This window comes from Primulina huaijiensis, chromosome 1 (genome assembly GCF_012295235.1).
Source record: "Primulina huaijiensis isolate GDHJ02 chromosome 1, ASM1229523v2, whole genome shotgun sequence".
Classification (NCBI taxonomy): domain Eukaryota; kingdom Viridiplantae; phylum Streptophyta; class Magnoliopsida; order Lamiales; family Gesneriaceae; genus Primulina; species Primulina huaijiensis.
Genome location: NC_133306.1, coordinates 2,388,880 through 2,409,305, shown reverse-complemented (window position 1 = coordinate 2,409,305; position 20,426 = coordinate 2,388,880). Strand labels below are relative to the sequence as shown.

At 34.7% G+C, this 20,426-nt stretch overlaps 3 protein-coding genes across 3 annotated transcripts; all 3 read right to left on the bottom strand.

Annotated features, from left to right (window-relative positions):
• Positions 1-4,347: 4,347 nt before the first annotated feature.
• Positions 4,348-5,818, bottom strand: LOC140976343 (zinc transporter 8-like). The gene is made up of 2 exons (XM_073440447.1): positions 5,146-5,818; positions 4,348-4,860 (listed from the first exon to the last, which is right to left on the bottom strand). The coding sequence occupies exons 1-2, from the start codon at positions 5,716-5,718 to the stop codon at positions 4,405-4,407; spliced, it is 1,029 nt and encodes a 342-aa protein (XP_073296548.1). The 5' UTR covers positions 5,719-5,818; the 3' UTR covers positions 4,348-4,404.
• Positions 5,819-7,715: 1,897 nt separating this feature from the next.
• LOC140976353 (choline-phosphate cytidylyltransferase 2-like) lies at positions 7,716-11,473 on the bottom strand. Its single transcript, XM_073440458.1, has 8 exons — positions 11,179-11,473; positions 10,790-10,903; positions 10,364-10,459; positions 9,528-9,570; positions 9,222-9,377; positions 8,998-9,066; positions 8,323-8,433; positions 7,716-8,216 (listed from the first exon to the last, which is right to left on the bottom strand). Exons 1-8 carry the CDS (start codon positions 11,454-11,456, stop codon positions 8,103-8,105), a joined length of 981 nt encoding a protein of 326 aa, XP_073296559.1. The 5' UTR covers positions 11,457-11,473; the 3' UTR covers positions 7,716-8,102.
• Positions 11,474-16,823: 5,350 nt separating this feature from the next.
• Positions 16,824-19,248, bottom strand: LOC140976339 (glucan endo-1,3-beta-glucosidase 3-like). Its single transcript, XM_073440435.1, has 3 exons — positions 19,084-19,248; positions 17,486-18,781; positions 16,824-17,061 (listed from the first exon to the last, which is right to left on the bottom strand). Exons 1-3 carry the CDS (start codon positions 19,148-19,150, stop codon positions 17,027-17,029), a joined length of 1,398 nt encoding a protein of 465 aa, XP_073296536.1. The 5' UTR covers positions 19,151-19,248; the 3' UTR covers positions 16,824-17,026.
• Positions 19,249-20,426: the final 1,178 nt, after the last annotated feature.

Here is a 20,426-nt window from a genome sequence, read left to right as displayed (position 1 = left end):
ATCATTGATCAAAAATTTTGTACCATTAGGTAACAAAAATTGTGCTTTACCACATCCTTTAATCAAGTCTACAGGACCTGATATTGTATTCACCGTTGTTTTTGTTGGTTTTAGTTCCAAGAAATATCTTTTATCTCGGAGGATAGTGTGCGTTGTACCACTATCGGGTATGCAAACTTCAGCTTTGCTCATAGCATTTTCCATATTTGAACTTCAAAAAATATGCAATGAAAAAAAATTAATGACAATACATATTTAAATATAACACATATCATAATTGTACAATAAAACATTATCATATAAATACATGAAAAATAAATTATTGTACATTTATATTCTACCACTATATTGTTCATTTTCAGAGAAATCATTGAGAAAATCTGCAGCATCAATATTGTTCATTTCTATCCCACCAACATATTGATCATTTCCAGAGAAATCATTCATAAAATCAGCAGCATCAAAATGAGTTGAATCACTCAAACGGTCACTTCGCTCAGTGAAGTTGGTCTCCTTTTCTTTCCCCTTTATCGATTCTTTATAAAGTTTGCAAAGATGCTCAGGGGCTCGACAAATACGAGACCAATGTCCTGGAGTACCGCATCTGAAACAAGAACTTTCAAATCTTTTCGAGTGATTTTCATTAACACTCATGTTTTCTTGATGCCTTTTCTGTGGATGGTTTGGGACGTTATTTTGAGATGAGTTATAGAAATAACTATCTCGATTATTTTCAAAACCACGGCCGCGTCCACGACCACGACCACTTCCTCGTCCACGTCCACGTCCCCGACCTCGACCTCGACCTCGACCTCGACCAAAACCTTGTCTTTGAATTTGATTTTGGTTTCCAGGTTTAAATTCATTTTTACTTACAGCATTTACTTCTGGAAATGCTGTTGATCCAGTGGGTCGGGACTGATGATTTATAATTAATAGCACGATGTTATTTTCCGCCACAAGAAGACAGGCGATGAGTTCAGACTATCTCGCAAATCCACGCACTCTATATTGTTGCTGTAGTGTTATATTTGATGCCTGAAACGTGGAAAATGTTTTTTCAAGCATTTCCGATTCTGTAACCTCATGTCCACAAAATTTTAACTGCGAGATTATTCTATACATCGCTGAATTGTAATCACTGACTTTTTTAAAGTCTTGGAATCTTAACATATTCCATTCATCACGGGCGGTCGGAAGTATAACTTCCCTTATNCTTTTTCTTCTGTTCGGAGCTTGGAAAAATATGGAGGACTTTTAGAGCTTCGTGCTGATAACGTGTTGTGAAAAAGTAAAAATTTACGGTAAAAAAGTAAAAATCTCAAACTCTCAAAATTATCACACTACACACTTTATAATATTTTTCTCTCAACTCAATTGTGATTTTCTTCACAAATGAGAGATCTATTTATAGAAAATTTTTACAAATAATCCAAAAATAAAATACATCATTACCTACATCATCACACACTAATTTTCAATATTCAACACCTAATTTTACCTAATTTTCAACATTCAACATTCACATTTTCAACACAAATATTTAACATATTTTTAAATAATTTTTCAACAATTCCTTCAATTATAAGAGTTATGTAAATGATTTTTTAGTCTATTCCCCGATTTTCTCATTCCCTAAACTTTCATTGAACCGTCTGAATTCATTGTTGCGCAAAGACTACTAACCACAAGTCTTTTTATTAACAAAGTTTGAGGAAAAATTAACTGGAAGTTAGATAATTTTAAGTCAATTATGTATTAGCTCATTGCATGAAAAACTAACATATGAGTAGAGGTGGTATATCGTACCGTAGCGAAAATCTTATACCGTATACCGTATCGAAAATTCTGAAAATTTTCGGTACACAGAAAATTTCGGTACATATAATTAGCATATCGATTATATCGAAATTTTTCGATATATCGATGTTTCGGCCAAGCCTTATCATTAAGAAATATGAGTGATTAGTTGATTGGATCCCAAATTTGCTTTAGTTGGGCTTCAGTCCTTGGGTTAGGCCGTTCTTTCCTTATTTGGATTCTTGCCCCAAAGACGTATATATCTATGATTTTATGAGTGTCTTCTGCCTGAGCATACGGTATCGGTATATACTGTTTTATACCGAAAAAAAGCTTACATTTTAAAATTTTTATAAATTTATTGTTTTAAAATATTATATATTTTAAAATTTTTGTATAATTTTTCGGTACGGTATAAATCAAAATTTTAAAATTACATATCGTTATCGTACCTAAAAATTCGGTATTGTTACCGTACCGTACCAAAATCTTCAGTATACCGAAAAATTCGGTATTTTTTCGGTACGGTAATCTCGGTATGCCGAAAATTCAATATTTTTTCACACTCCTACATTTGACTAAAATCAATTCTTGAATATTTGGAATGAATGCACTTGTACGTATGATATACCTTTTAATTTGTGTCAAATGTTAATTTTATAAATGACACGTAGTTTAATGTATCCAAAGACTTCGTTTGTGCTTGCTTAATTTATGTCACATTCTTCTTTGCACCCACATTCTCTTCTCTTGTACTTATTTCTTCCGTCGTTCTCTAACAACTAAATTTTAAACCATATATCGCCACACCTGACTGACAAGCAAATATCACCGACAGCAAAGTCAATTTTCGTATATATTTCTATGATTTCTTTCAAAAAAAAATTCATAAGTTAATTTTGTCAATTACCATTGCCATCTTAAGTGAGCACCTAGGTGTTCTAATCTTTTTAATTCTATGATATGCTGATGGCCTTCTAATTCTCTTATCACCCTTGGAAATTTCGTTAGCACCGTTGCACTTGCTGTCATAATCCGATTTGGTTCACGAAAGAATTCTTCAACGAATGTAAAAGGTAATTTCAACTTGTGGTAGTATATGATTAAGTTTGGTCTACAGAGCCTGTGAAGTATCAATCGTCCGTCTACCAAGCTGTCAACTTTGTTATGGCCTACCTATCTTTGTGTTTAGATCCCAAGAAGATTGTTTGTGCTTTTGACAAAAAAATAAGTAAATAATTTTTTTTTAAAAAAAATTACTGAAAACAAAAGTGGTGCTACTTCATTTGCTTCAATGAATTTTTCGTAAAGTGGATAAGAACTAGGAAGTGGAACAAGTAGCAATTTCTTATTAAACAGGTGAGCCTCAAAAGACTCCAAACCACATTTACACTCCAATCGATTTTCGCAAACAAGAAAACAGGCATTGCATCCACATGGTAAATGACATTAAGGATGTTGTATATCCAACAAAAGTTACAAAAAATCACAAAATTCGAGCCCTCTTGGCCAGAAGAGACATAGCCCCAGCACCCAAAAGAAGAGACACATTTGCCCCTAATTGAAGCTGTCCACTGCCGACTGCCATTTATATCAAGATTCCTGCAGATGCTGAGTTAAAGCATCATTGTACAATCAGAGCAGTTGGGCTTGTTCCACTATAATCAGTCTATCCCATGATGGCAATGATCTGTTTGTACGTATGATGTATATATTAATCATTCGTCCAATGTAAATTTTATATACGGAACATAATTTAATGTATCACTCTTCTTCGCACCCACACTATTTTCATGTCCATGTTTCTTCCATCCTTCTCTTACTAAATCCACACCATATATTGCCACATCTGAATACCATATGCAAAAAAATATCAACAGCAGAGTCACTTTTCCTTTATATTTCTTTGATATAAATTCTTTCAAAAGGTTTTTCACTCGACCAGCAAATAAATTAATGATTAAATCATTAGTTATTTTTGTGAATTACCTTTGCCCTTGTCATGTTGGGACATTTTTCTTTTGAAGTACTTGTCGGGGGGCCACTTTCAGAGATGAAGTTATCAATCGTCCTTTTCCCAAGCTGTCAACTTTGACTTTGAATGCGGACTTTCGAGCCAATTAGCTGCTTGTTGTACGGTTCCTTCTCGACTCAAACGCGTTTTAAATTCTGAAATTTAGATAGATCGATGGGCGTGATTTGCCCACATGGGCAGATCTGCCAGCGTTGATGCCAGCTTCCACTTAACTTTAAGTCCTAGCCTACATATGTTTGTGTTTAGATCCCAAGAAGATTGTGTGTGCTTTGACCAAATAAGTAAATAACTAAAACTTGTTTTAAAGGTTGCTACTTCCCACTTGATTCAGTGAATTTTTCTGTTCAAGTGGATAAGGAACTAGAAATTGGAACAAGCAGCAGCTTCTTTTATTCAATGGAAAAAGAAAGAAAAAGATCACTCCACCGAAAATCCTCCGGTGACTCAAAAGGCTCCAAACCAAGAAAACAGTGTTGTATCAGCTTCAAATTAAAAAAAGAATGGCACCAATGGTAAATAACATTAAAGAAACTGTATATCCAGCATAAGTTACAAAACATCACAAAAATTCAAGCCCACTTGGCCAAAAGAGACATAGCTCCAGCACCCAAAAGAAGAGACACATTTGCTCCTAATTGAAGCTTTCCACTGCTTTGCAATTTGGGACTCATAAAATCAGCAGCCAGAAGATCCACGAGTGCCATGTATATCAAGATCCCTGCAGATGCTGAGTTAAAGCATCCTTGGACAATCAGAGCAGTCGGGCTTGTTTCACTGTAGATGTTGCTTATTCCAATGCCAATTGCAATGCCAACTGGAGTCGTGAGGGAGAAGAATAGACCCATTATTGCGACTGCCCGTGACTTGAACTTTGCCTGTGCAATGCATCCTCCGAGGCCAATGCCTTCAAAGAATTGATGGAATGTCAACGCAGCAATCAAAGGCCGTATTGTTTTAGGACTCTCCGAAGCACCTAAAGCTATTCCAATTATCACCGAGTGGACTATGATACCCAACTCCAACACCTGATGATTCAAACGTAGAAAGTTTCAACAATATTTCGAACTCGAAAGAAATTTAAGGACTCGAGAAGATCAATTCCTAAATAGAAAAACTTGTTAATTATTTTCTAAATATGTAAATTTTATCTCGATATATTTATACAAGATGATCGATCGAAAATTATATTGCAAAATAAAAAAAAAATTGATGGAACGTACAGAACCGAAAAGACGTGTACGACTGAATTTCATTTCATTCTATAAAAAAAATAATAATAAAGAAAAAATCGTAACAATCTAATAATATACCTGGGATATTACTCGATGCCGGAGGAGCTCCGTTTCATCAGAATCCGACACCGAAGAAACAGATCCATGTGCATGGCCGTGCGTGGCGTGAGCATGCACCTGAACCATCCCTTCCTCCTCATTCCCAACTTGTGCCGCCGCCTTACCTGCCGTCCTGCGCCTGTAATGCGAAGTGGCGTACGTATCCACCATCAACGTCCCAATAGCAGAAACCATGGCGATAAAACCCGTGAACGGGAAATCCCCCCACGGGCTCTCGCTGATGCACGGAGACGTCAGGTCCTCGAAAGCATCCGGTAGAACATGTATGAAACCCGTCGACAAGATCACTCCGGCGGCGAAAGCTTTGACGACAAAGAAGAAGTTCCGATCAGGGCTCAATGCACGCACCGCTTTTCCAAGAACCGGGAGGCAAACCCCAATCGCACTGGCCACTAAAATCGACGCGATTGCCACTAATTTGTATTTTAATGCCAGAGATGTGTTTCGTTCTTCTTCATCGGCCTCGCACGTACATTCTGCCACAATAACTGTGGGAAGCAGCGCCATTATCGCAAAGAAAAGGGTCTTCATCTCTGCAGGAAAAAAGGAAGAACAAGAAGAAGAACCCCGGAACAGTGGGTCGTGGAAGAAGATCGCAGCACAAACTCTGGCTTCGACTTGTTTTTGTTTAAATATAATATCTCGTACAGCAACAGAAGTCAAAGGATTTGGAGATATTTTGTGTGCTAATTTCAGAGTCAAATGACATGTAAATGAGGTAATGGCAAAGTTTAAGTAAATTAGTATTTATGAAGAACAAAGGATTTACTCGGCAAACTGACAACATAATGTGCTCATTCTTTTCAAACTAAAAATTCGACTTTTACTAATTTTTGTTTTTAAAATTATTTTTCATATCTTTTTTAAAAGGCAAAATATATTACAAACTTCCTTATTTAATTATTAAATATATCATCCAAATTAAACTATTCTACTTCTTTTCAATTCAAGCCCTTATAAAAATAATCACAATCTCAAATCTCTATGTTTAGGATTTATACTTTTGATTGCTAGTTTTTTTTAATTTTATTAACATAATTAGCTAATAAGAAAATATGTCGACATGTGTAGAGTTTTTTTTAAAAAAAAAACATAAGCTTTTTTTAGAATTAGAGTAAGAGTAGGTCTCTACGGTCTCACGAATCTTATCTGTGAGGGGTCAATCCTACTGATATTCATAATAAAAAGTAATATTCTTTACATAAAAAATAATATTTTTTCATGGATGACATAAATAAGATATCCGTCTCACAAAATACGACCTATGAGACCGTCTAACACAAGTTTTTTGTTTTAGATTAATTGATAATAATAATAATAATAATAATAATAATAATAATAATAAAACAACATCAATCTTATCTCGTAATTTCTCCGCATCATAATCTAAAATCTATCCTAGGATTTCGCTCCACCCATTCATCTACTAATCTCCTTTTCTTTAATCTTTTCGAACCCTTTTTCTTTTTTTTTTTATAATGAATAAACTTTCTTATTTTATTTATTATTATTATTATTATTATTATTATTATTATTATTATTATTATTATTTTGAACGTGAAGTTTATTTTAATATATCTGAGTAATTTGCAAGAGTCGATATCTGATTTAATATATTAATATTAATCAAAAAATTCAATTTTTTTTAAAAAAAATGTATTTATGAAGATGTAAAAATATATTAAAAAATTTTAAAGAAAAACTTTGTATCAGAAAATAGCATGATGTAAATTTATTTTCGATGATGGATTCCTTTTGTACGTGAACAAATCAGATTAATATATATAAATATAATTATGTTTCGTTTATTTATTTTTTTCTTCTAAGCGATGAATTCTTTGTGTGAAAGATCAGATTAATAAATGACAATTTCCGAGCCTGATAAATTTGAAAACTCAAACATTTCTTTGTTTAAGCGTGTTGGGTGGTATGGTATAAGCATTCATTTCATGTATGATCCCATTGTATGAAGTCTACTCTCAGTTTCATTTGTCTTGATGCGTCTACTTCTTTTTCCAAGTCAATTCATGCCAAACAATGTAATCTGTGCTTTCGTATATAGTAAAACAATATGTTCAAATCAAGTGTTTTAAATCGGAGCAAGTCTCTTGTGAGACGGTCTTACGAATCTTTATCTGTAAGACAGGTCACCGATATTCATAATAAAAAATAAAATCAAAGTAATTTGTAGCTTTTCAAGATAAGAACTTGAGGTTGATCCATGTTGATTAAGAATTGTATGAAGATGATTTACACAAATATATCTAAATCATTATTGTTATACCATATCTATATTGTAACTTTGTTAGATTCAATATTATCTATCACTTCATCAAATTCTCAAATTATTTCTACGTACTTATTTATACTTTTAAATCACAATGAATGACTAAAATATTATAAAAGAATTAATTAGATCAACAAATCTATTCACATGCACGTTTGCGTGCGTTAATCGCTAGTAATTATTATTTAATTGTAGTCAATTATCTAAAAAATCTCGTACAATTAATTTCTTAATCTAACTGTTATGTCAGAAAGATAATCGAATAGCATTGGGAAATCTCGATCAGAAAATTCCACACCCCTCCCAAACAGAACCTTAAGCTAGCTACTGCATCAACACAAAGCTGAAATGAAATTTCATCCTACATTTGTAACTTTTATTCAAGAAAGAACTCCTAACAACGCTTGCATCTACACGGTTTACTCTATTCAATTCAAGACAACTCAATACTCAGAAGCATTCCAGAGTACTCTCCAAAATAACACATAGCTCAGCTATTCTACAATACCTTACAAAGCCCAAATGGTAACCCGTCGCCAATCAAACTGTCGAGTTGTACTTAAAATGACAACCTTCATTTCTTCCCATCACTGTCATAGTGTTCATCATCATCATAATACTCTGCCTCCTAATCGTCTTGATAATAGTCTTCACTGTCGCTCTCATTGGTATCATAGGGCAAGAAACGCCTTGCCCGTTGTCCTCTTAAGCTGTCTTGAATTCGATCCCTAATGGCCGTTCCCTGTGAAATAGATGTTTGAAATGATATAAGAGAGTTGATGTATCTGAGTTTAGAAAGTAGAGAATCTGAATGCCACACCCAATGAATTGCTAAGACTGCTGCTTACCATTTTATGACAACCTTCTTCAAACATCTCAAGAAATCCAGCAACCCAGCGATCAGCATTTTCGACCCAAACATTGGGATGCATGCCAGCTGTTCTTGCAACAGTTTGTATCTGCCAGATGGAGTTTCGAAAATGTAAACGAGCTGGTTAGGGTTATAATTGAGCAACAAAGGATAGCTGATAACAATCTAATCATGGATTAGCTTTGTTCAATGCTTAACCAAATGAGACTTGAAGATAGGGATCAAGACAACCATTAGATAGTAATACAAGCTTTGAGCATTTACAGGGGCATTTGCTATAAAAGGCCCTTGCTTAATGTCTCGGCATTGAAATGGCTCAAGGACGCTTAATTACCAACTGATACATAGGTAGGAGTTGGGGAAGTGGCTTTGGGTGGGGTGTCACAGTGGTGGAGATGATTGCGTGGTCATTGGCTATATTCTCCATATTTTTTGCTGCATTTTCTATGTTTATTATCTTCCGTTTTTCAGTGTTTCTCTCTTGCTTTTTTTATTAAAAAATATATATTCAATATTATTGGGGTAAAAAAGTAAACCTGCAGAAAGAATATGCCGTAGGTGTTTGTGATTCAGGCTAGCACATGGATTATAATTGAGTAATGAGGAAACTAATAAGCCAACATTTCCATCACTAGAATACCTTCTCCCCTACCTTTTCTTGATGCTCCTTCACTTTCTCTTGCAGCTTCTTCAGTTTCAAATTCACCCTCAGTCGTTTTTCCTGCACATGTTTGATATAAGAATTTAGCATCAACTGCAAAAATTAAAATATGCCACATTAGTTTTGTGGCAATTAAATACCAGACCAAAGATGAATTAAGTTGTATCAGAATCAATATATGACAAAGCAGAAAAAATATATCTGGATCACCATGCCTTAACATAGCTAACATTAAGCTCCTCTCTTGTATAGCCACGATCCAAATTGCGCATAACATATTGGTTATAATCTTTCACTATCCTCATGATAATGTCTGATGTTGAAATTCCATCAGTCCTTTTAGTCTCTTTAAATCTTCCCACAGCTTTGACCTACAAAGATAGCAGCATAATTTATGATATCCATGTGTCAACAAGATATAAAGAAAAAAGAGAATTACATGCTAGCACATATGTTAACTTTGGAAATATTTGAAAAACAATGGTTTATTCCAAATATTATAGGGTATAGCAAATGCTTACAAATTCATAAACATCCTTTCCAGCTCCACTTGTATCAGCATAACTGGAAAAGAAGGAAAATCCCACCGCACATAAATGCACAATTTTATGTAGTTTAAATCCATCGATTTAAACTAAATCTTCCCATGCAGTTTGCGGAAGTAATAAACCAATTAACTTTGTTATTGTAAACGTAATTTCTTTGGCTTGATTTTGTCATGGAGCTTTAAACACAAGCAATCAAATTCTTTCCATCTTAAATAAATCTTACTGGTCCAAGTATGAGTATCAATCATAGTAAGTCTTAAATTTTGCACCACGTTGGAAATCAACACTTGATTGAGTGTGAATTGTGTTAATAAATGTGGATTTGCATGGCTTGATGAGAATTACTGTCAAGTAACGAAATAACCATGAAGAAAAGAGATCACTATTGAAGTTCTTTGTGATTTTACAGTGCAAAATAACTATAATTTGATTATTGAAGTCTCTAATGACTGATCCTTAGGTTCTATCCAGAGAAGTTTGCATCTACATTGAACTTTGCAAGTGGACATTGAAGTAACAAAGCTGGACAGGTTAATAGACCATTCAGATTTTTTCTTTTTCCAGTCAAAAGCGCACACAGCTTTTGATGGTTCTTCAAGCATCGTGGTGTTTCATATTGCAGGAGACCAAGATACCTTCCTATGAACTAAGAGCTCACGAATGATAAATTTGCTATTGTATATCTAGTAAATTTTGGGTAGTATTGTTGCTCCTCAAACAAAATGTTCACGCTAAACAATGACAAATGAAGAAGAAAGGGGATGTGGACAAACATCTGTTACAAAATGAGTATTGATAAGAAATCTTACGGAAGAGAATCATGAGCCACATAGTCAATTTGGTGCTTGTCGAGGAATTCTTGATTTATCACCCATGGCGCATCAGGGATGACCTCATCAACCCACCTGCCAAAAAGCGGTTGCCAGGTGATAAATCGGCAAATCGTTTTTTAGTGAGAAAGGAGGAATTTGAAGTATCACAAAGTGAAAATTCGAAAAACACAAGTTCAAGGCATTTGAATTCTTGTAAATTACTCAAAACTTCCAAAACTTTTCCATTGTTAAAAGACAACTATCATCGCTACTGATTAGAACCTCGGAAAAACATTCATCACAAATCAACTTCACTCATAAACATTATTGATGTAATCATTGCTGAACTGCATGAGTATAGCTTCAATTCCTCAGTAAAAACATCAACTAAAAATTCACAGAAAGGCCAGGGAGGATACCCACTTGCAATGGCGAAGAGACTCATAACGCTCAGCATCAGTCATAACAGTCTTCCCCTTGAACTTATGCGTAATCTCATCATTGCAGCATCCGACAAGCAAATACGTATTGGGGAATCTACATAGATTCAAGTCAAGATATGTCGGCACTTCAAAACTTCGATAACACTTATAAGTTGCTAAACAAATCACAACTCAAAATAGATCCAAAAAATAAAATAAAAATAATTTTTAAAACGATCAAATCCGGTTCGACGTCAGTAGCACCATGTGGACATAAACTAAACAGATTTTGTAATTGCATCCAACTTCGAAGGCAGAAAATACACAAACACAAAAAAAAAAAAAACCAGAAAATTTTATGGTCATTGTGGAAGGAAGAGAATTTCTTACAGCTTTTTAGCTTGTTCTAGGGAGCGAGCGTGGCCAAAATGGAAAAGATCGTAGATTCCATCGGCGTATACACGAATGGGGACATCAGAAGTTGCAAGTGGATCGACGGAGTTGGAGTGCTGGCCACCGTCGACGGTCTTCGTCTGCTCCGCCGCAATTCCAACACCACACTCCCCCATCGAAACTGTCTCCCGCCTTCTCTCCTTTGCTACCTTTCTTTTCTGTTTAGCAGCCAAAATATCGAATATTCCCCGATCAATCCGGGCCGGCCCAACCATTTATTTTAAAAAAAAATAAACATCATCAATATTTTCCCTTCCATTATTAATAAATCAAAAAATAATTAAAAAAAATGTAACCTCTCTTTATTTCTTGTCGATTTGCACATGATTATTGGCACAATTCCGGACAGCATGAAATGGTTGATTCTTGCTTTCCGAACGCGGAAGCTTTCTCCGAGTTGTTCTTCCTGTTATTCACTAAGCTGGAATAACGTAACATTTACAAAAACTCGGCCACGGAGTTCTTATGTGACTGTTTAGAAGCTAAACAGAGATATCCCAAACAGCAACAACTAACAATATTTTCTGCTCATTTTGTCAAATGTAATGTGGATGCTGAGTTTTTTCTCATCAGAACAAAAAAAGTGGTTGTTTTGCGTGATGATGATTGATGAGCTAGCAAAGGAGGAAAGTGGGTTGGCGATTGCGTGATGATGATGATTTGCTCAGTGTCAAAGAATGTGAGGCCATAGGAATTCTTGAAGCTATAATATCATGGGTTCGAATATTGGGTTTAAAACTTGATGCTAAGGTGGCGGTGAATGCGATAAATTCTTCGAGTCTTGCAAATGGGTTCAATTGTCTTTACTCAACGACGAACAAACTAGTGTGACTATGTTTTAGCCAAAGCTTCTCGTTCCTATGCTAATCCCATGGTGTGGATCAAGTAAGCATCCAGGTGCATGGTATTATTTATCTTTTGAATCTTTTATGTATCAATTGTCCGCAATTATAATGTGAAACCGTCTCACGGATCTTAATCTATGAGACGGGTCAACCCTACCCATATTCACAATAAAAAGTAATAATTTTAGCAGAAAAAGTAATAATTTTTCATGGAAGACCCAAATAAGAGATCCGTCTCACAAATACGACCCGTGAGACCGTCTCAAACAAATTTTTGCCCTATTGTTATGTATTGGACTGTCCATAGTCGGGACACTCATTCTCTTCATAATTGAAAGGATTAGTGCCCCCTCAAAAAAATTTCTCTTGAAGAAATAACTCGTTGATCTTGAATCATTTATAAACTTTACGTTCTAGATGTTTAATCTTGAACGTGAGATGTGTTAGTTATCCTTCTTTAAATTAGCTTTTGAAGATGAGTAATGTTTAATTCTCAATTTTAACATTTATTTTAAAAAATAAAAAGTTCATAGTAATATATATCCACATGACCATAAGTGAACCTAGCTCTCCAATAAACCTTGAGTTTTCAAAATATATAGGATGTCATTTTATCATCAGCTCAAAAAAGTTTAATTGATAGTTGCAATTTAAATAAATGTTGTAACATAAAAATCTAATTTTGAATGGTCAACATCATTAGGTAGATGAGAGGTTGCATAAATTTGCATCTTCCGGGAAAATGCGTGAATTCGAATCTATCATTCCATTGGAATATGTAAAAAATATATATTTTGAATTCTTGTTCTAGTAATCGAGAATTTCCTAATTAAAATTAGGAACATATACAATAAACTGTGATAATGTTTGATATTACATCACAAACATTTATTAGCGATAATTTTAACGAGAGTTGATATTATGTGTATGATATGAACACACGAAACAATAAAAGTTGGCAAAAACTTGTGTGAAACAACCTCACGAGTGTATTTTGTGAGACATATCTATTATTTGAGTTATCCATGAAAACGTATTATTTTTTATGCTAAAAATATTGTTTTTTATTATGGATATCGGATGATCCGTCTTAAAAATAAAGATTCTTGAGACCGTAACAACCTGCTGATCAAAAAGATCAATGATTTGTATTTATTTAGGAACGAGGGCAGATTGCAAATAAAAAGGAAATATTATTTATTGATCAAGAATTTACACCTCATGCCACCGAAGAGTCATCATTCATCAACACCACGCTCAACTCAAGGATATCATTATCCTCTTCTCGTCGATCACATCATGTAATAGTCGTAATTCCGATGATCTGTAGTGCTAGAGAACCCCGGCGGAGCGTGGGATGAAATGGCCTCGCCGCCGCCCTCCTGCATCCTATTAATCGTGAACACTTGCTGTTGCTGTCCTAGGGGGTGCGAATACTGCATGTGAAACCCAGCGGCGGGATCAGGAGTATGATTAATAGCTGTGGCAGCTTCATCAAGCGCGAACGTTTCGCCGCCACCGGAGGGTTGAGGCGTGGCAGAGAAAGTCGAGATGGAAGGGGCCCCCGTGAATCTCTGCACCATGGACCGGAAGTTGGCGGTGTCTGTGTTGAAAAGGGTTGTAGGGGTCCGCCGCGAGGCCCTCGACCGACGCCGGAGGGGCTTCGATATGCGGCCGTAATTCGGGGACAAGTTAATATTCCTTGAGTTGGCAAAGGAGGCGTCGGCGGTCGGCTGAGGAAGGATTTGGCTGATGTCGGAAATGTAACTGGTCTGGTATTGCATCCATTCGTTAGGAGTGGACATTATTGTTTCACTAGTGGTCATACGTGAATTTGGTAAAGAACTATAGACTACTTGCTTGATTTATCTTGGCATAAATCGATGTAGAAGTGAAGGCTTGGTCTTATTATATAGCGATAAATTATATTTTTGTTTTTATGAATTGTAATTTTTTTATTATTAATATTCATTTGCGTTTTTTAAAATTTTAATCAATTTTCAGTAAAATGCACTTGAAAATAATGATGTAATTTCGGAAAAATTAATGATACGATACTGGACATCATTGACATATGTTTCTGATGTCATGTCAGTATTTCGATGAAAAATGATTGAATTTGAGAAAAAAAATATAAATAAGTTGAATAAAAATGTAAATTGATCGATAAACATTGTCAAAAATAAAAATATGTAAATTATATTATTATATAAATGTCATTTGCTCTATTTTGTGTGTGTGTATATATATATATATATATATTATGTAATATTATTGAATATCCATATGTTAATTAAGATGGAATAATTACATTTTATCATTCGAAAGTGTTGGTGTAATAATGAATACTATTAGACAGAGCAATCGAAACGTAATATTTGATTCGCTGTACGTTTTAAAATATTTGAGTTGTACTATTACATTAAGCTATAATTTGTCATACAATTATTATTAGGGTTAAAATCACGAGTTCGATTATCATGGATGACAAGAAGTACAAATATTGAGAGGAAGATTGTTTGATGCAATAATTGTCTCTGTTAAGTAGAGTAATCAAACATGATATTTGAATTTTTGTATGATTTAAAATTTGAATTACACCATTTTCATTATAATTTTTGATAAAACAATCTTAAAAAAATATTATAATTAATCTTTATCATATATACTGAATACTGAGTTATTGATTGAAATGGTCCACGTCTTTGAAAGTTTGAACGAATCGGATAGATGCGTTCGTTATGCACTCTATTTAATTTGTTGTTTATTTATATGTCACAACACGAGACAATGATATGTAAAATATAATTTCATGAAATCACAGAAACTAGTTAATTAAAATCCAAAAAAAAAAAAAACAATGCAAATTAAGTTGAAAATCCATAAAATTATTGTTTATATTTAGTTAAATAATAATGATGTTTATTATACAAGAAAAAAATACCGTCCATAAGTAACACCAGCTCCTTTATTACTAATTAGTATTAAATGAAAGATTCATTAAAATTAGAATATCAGCAAATTTTATTTTCCATAATACTCATTCTCGTAATATATTTAATTTTATGAATTAATTTTATGAAAAAACAAGATATAAAAAATTTCAATCTAATTATTTTCATGAATATAACTTTTTTTATATCGTGTTCAATAATATGATTTGACTGGGTTTCTAATTCAAAGTTTTTACTGGTCAAAGCAAAGAATACTTGCAAAGTTTGTGATTGGTCTTCGTCATCAACAATGAAGTTCTAGAAGGTAGTTTGATTTTATTTTTATGTTTTAGGAATATATTTTTATAAATTTCATTTTATTTAGTATATTAAAAAATAGTAAAAATATATTTTAGTAAATTTTTATCAAATCTATATCTATTATATCTTAATAAAACAAATTTTTTTTAATCTTCATCTATATTTCTGAATTTTAAATCACAACATCATCCATAAGATATAAAATCATTATATAAAACTATTTTTAAATTTTAATTTTAATATAATATCTAAAATTTTATTTAACATAAATTTAATGTATATGCACTCATCACCCGGGGGAAAAAAACCATTAATTATTATTACTGCAATTGGTACATGTACTAACAAATGAAACACGAGGCTACAATAAGGGAGTGAAAAATATCTTCAAACAAAGAATTACGTAAAAAAAAAAAAAATTGAAAATTGTTGTCCCCATATGATGCAGATATTATAAAAAAATTAAATAAAAGTTATCGATTTGTGAAATTGAAATGATAAATAAATGAAATAAAAAAATGTTGAAATTATAAAAAAATCTCATCAAAATATTCAAGTTGTTAGTATCGGGTGATTTAATATTTTTGTTTTTTAAAAAAATAGAGATTTGATAAATTAATAAAATATAGATATAATTATTTTATTTTATTAAAAAAGAAAAGAAATGGTATTGTTTTACCGTGTAGAGTGGAGAAGAGGTCAATTTAACCAAGCAGGGAGACTTTATTGACTTGAGGAATAATGCCAGTGATTTTGATGTGTATGGTAGGAAGCTCGATCCAATGGTAGATTCCTTCTTCAATAATTTTTGGGTAAGCCTAAAACTTTACATGATTTATTGATCGTGTTATCGATAAAGATTATGAATTTCATCGTAAAAAAAAAAAAAAACCAATTTTCTTTCTATACTCGATATTTCTAAAATATTGAAATTTTATATCATGATTATAAAATACGAGCACTATGACTGTAGAAAATAAAAGGATACGTCACCATTCAACGTAGTGTAGTAACGTAAACCTTCATTCAAAACACATGACTTAAAATTTGACTATGACTCGCTGAACTCATCTCGACACAAAAATCTATGTGATATAATCTAACAAATCAATTTTTTGAGACAAATATTCTATTTAAATCTCTCGTAAAAAAAATTATTGTCAAAAATATAACTTTTGCAGTAAATTTGGACTGCACGGATACAGATCGATTGGATCGTCTTAAAAGAAAAACGTACTCACCCTACCCGGAAAAGCATTCAAAATAATCGATCGTGTCATTTATTTTGACAAGTGAAGCGTGGAAGAGGATACCCACCAACGTTATCCAACACTAAAGCAGAAAAGAAAATGAAAAGGGAAGACTTTTTCCCATTTAAAGATAGTGCTGCAAAGATACTAAAACATCAGACACGAATATACACAGATGCCCGTGTGATTCATTAATAAATAGGTCGATACAGTTGTCCAATTCAAAGCACATCAATTATAATATATATATATATATATATTTTAAAACATATATAGACCACTTTTGGACATAGAAGAACCTCTAAAATTAATTAATACATATTGGAATTAGAATATGTCATACATAACAAAGGATGGGATGATGTTATATCATTTAACTAATTATTAAATACAAAAGACAGAGACAGGGTGGGGTTGGCCGCCTCCTCCTGTTTCTTCAGTATCCAGTAGGGAAGTCACATTTACCGTACTCTACAACAATTACATATTATTAAAATTAATTAGCAAATAACAAAAAGAAGACCATAAATAAATTATTCTTGTGGGTCCCAATCACGTGCATCCCATATTAGCTGGCGTGCCCATCCACTCCGGGGCCCACTCCACCCAAATCTAGTGCGCATAGCACATGTTAGCCACCCAAACTCTCTTTAACATGCGCCATGTTTCTTTGATAAAATACATATCCCAACCCAATTCTTTTTTAAGGTCGATGTATTTTTGTTGTTATGTAGAGAAGTAAGATCGTGTATTTCAAATTCAATTTTTATATGTTAATAAAAATAAAATTTATTTTTAAATTTAAAATTTAATATATTATTTCATCATACGTTGCATTTTTTAACCAAAATAAGAGATTTTGAAATAGAATAAAAGAAGAATTAGAGATGCTTACTTGGGTGTTGAGTGGAAATATAAGAGGCCCCACCAAAATAGCAAGTCCCAATGCCACGTCCTTTCTTCTGATAATAACTGTTGAAGGCGTACGACGCGTGAGCCTCGAGTGTGTTAGGATCGAAACACGTGGACCCTGGCTGGATCGGATGGCAATCGGCGCCGCCTTCCCCACAAGCGTAGTCTAGACCCTCCTGCAGCTTGTCTTTGCTGGCATCCATCTTCGCCACGCACCAAGTCTCCCCGCTAGCCGTCGAGACTCTCTGCTCGCCGCCTGTACGCGGAGGTAGGATGTCTTTGTAGCTCTTCAGATCTTCCGGCGTGAAGGGAACTTCGTAAACCTTCTTCTCGTTGGGGTAGAACAGGCCGAAGTTCCTCTCCGACGTGGGTCCCACTTTCTTGTTCTCGTTGAAGAGGGCAAACAGGAACACGGTCAGGTTTTCTTTCGGTCGCACTGGAGTCCCGCCGCCGGTGAGAACTCGGCGGACTAGGTTCCCGTTGTACGAGGCGGCGTTCTCTACACTAGCGCCGTGCTCGTTTGAGTCGCCTTTGGACGGCCACCCGGTTTCGCTGACAATGATTCCGACGTCGTCGTAATGGAGCGCCGACATTGCCGCGAAGACGGCGTCGATCTGAGCGTCGAAGAGGGTAAAATAGTGCAGGCCGTTGCCAGCGTCCACCACGCCGGGATTCTCCCGGGAGAGGGCGTATTCCAACGGTATGACGTCCGCATTGGACTCGTAAGCGAAGAATGGATACACATTTACCATGAGTTTGGACCCGGTTTTCCTCAGAAACTCCAGCATGGGTTTGAACACCGGTTCGATCAAGTCCGGTCGAAACGTACCGGCGGAGGAAGGGTACGAATTCTGCAGCGCGCTGAGTGCAATGGGAGACGACAGCTTGATGTCTTCATGGAGGTTGTACTTCACCAGTGCGTCGTGAATGTTGTACAGCGCGGGCATCAAGAAGCGAGTGGTGTTGTGTGTGTCTACGAAGACCTCATTCCCGACTGCAATGGCTTCAATGGCAGTGGATGGGTGGTAGGCGGCGACATTACGGAGAACCCACCAAGAGGCGAAAGATTTGCGGCGGGCGGCTGACGAGAGGAGTTCGTTGGGGAGATTGACGGTGACTCTGATACCCGACCCGGACAACGCCTTGAGAACTGCCGGGTCAGTGTCGTACACCTTGACCCTATCCAAACCTTGCGATTTCAGGAGCTGCACCACCTTTGTCGCCGATGGGAGGTCGTTAGCTATCCGGCCATAGTTCACACCAATGGAACCTCCACCTTCTGCACATTCAAAACCCGAACAATTTACGGTAAAGCCCAGAAAAAGCTTAGTAAATGCGGCATCCGAATCTTTAAATCAAGAATCAGAATGGATGAAATTAATTCGTTCACAGAATATGCGTGTCCGAAGAAGAAGAATAAAAGAGAACAATGCAGCCAAATTAGCATCTATTTTTTAGCCATTTGAATCCACAGAACGCAAAAAAAATCTTAAAATTGCATTGCCCAATTCACAGACATAATGCACACACGCATCTGCTGGAAGTAAATGAAAAAGATAGTAACGATAATAATACAGATACCTGCAATTGAGAGAAGAGAAAAGATTAGTAAGAGGAGATAAACGGGGAGAGCCTCCATGAATTGCATCTCGAACAAACGAAAGCTCAAATCAGCTCACTCCTCCTTGTTTTCTTCTGTTTAAGCTTCCCTTCTTGTTGGGGAAATGGAGTGAATTGGGAAAGAAGCTGTTTCGTCTTTTAACTATAATGACCATATTCTCGAGCTTTTAAATAAGTAAATATATAATAATAATAATAATAATAATAATAATAACCATTGCATGAAATTTTGTCGCCAAAAATACTTCCAAGGAAAAATGTGATACATAAACTTGGAATTGCTCATTGTAATTCACAAGTTTAACTTTTCTGTTACTTTTAATACAGATTACGGCCATACTACGAAATATCAAATACAGATTATTCGTGGCACCATTTGTCCTCCCCATTCATATATCTTTCTAAATTTCGAAGTTGCTTATTTGTAGCCGGAGAAGAGACGAGTGCCTTCAATCAGTAAGGAGATCGAGGGAGGGGAATGAAATATCTTATGTTAAATGCAAAATAAAATAAGAATCAGTATCAACTAATGTCGTGAGTTTTTGGTTTGACAAATCAGAATAAAAAATTGTGACCCTTTAGTGGTTAACCTTCGGATTCTACCTAAAGCAATAAAGATCCAACATTTTGATAATCAGATGCAAATTTATGTTTTTGTAAGATTGACAGTCGCTTCTTTTTTTTTTTTTTGAAAAAAATAATAATAACGACGATCGCTTTTTGGTTGCACTATGTACATTGCACGAGGCATCGGGCCCACCACTAAATTGGGACCCATGATACCTGACCGTTTACGTCGAGATTCTTTTTTTACAGGGGAGAAAATTCTGTCATATTATATTATTTATTTAACAATGATAAATGTCAACATGTAGTCTCTGTGGACCTGAATTAACAGATGCCAGATGAATAATTTAGGTTATTTATTTTATTATATTACATTATAATAAGTGAAATAGGATATTGTAATTTATCAAATCTTGGGTTATGGGCAATTGATGCTTCCCGAGGTGTGAGTGACCGTTGTCAGAAGAATTAAGACTCTTGTCACCAATACTACATTCTTAAGTTTGGTCAAAATAACCTTCACACTCCCTGATAATTAAGAGGGTCTTTTATATATATATATTTGCCAAAGGGTCTTTCATATTTTAGTAAAATTTCGTGTTTCCTACACACCGAAAGATAATCGTTTTAAGTTAAAAAAAAAAAAAAAGAAAAATGGTTGAGTTCAACTTACGGTGAGGTGCTACCCTAATGTATATCCAACAATGCACGTTATTTTTACACCTAAGGTCCACGAT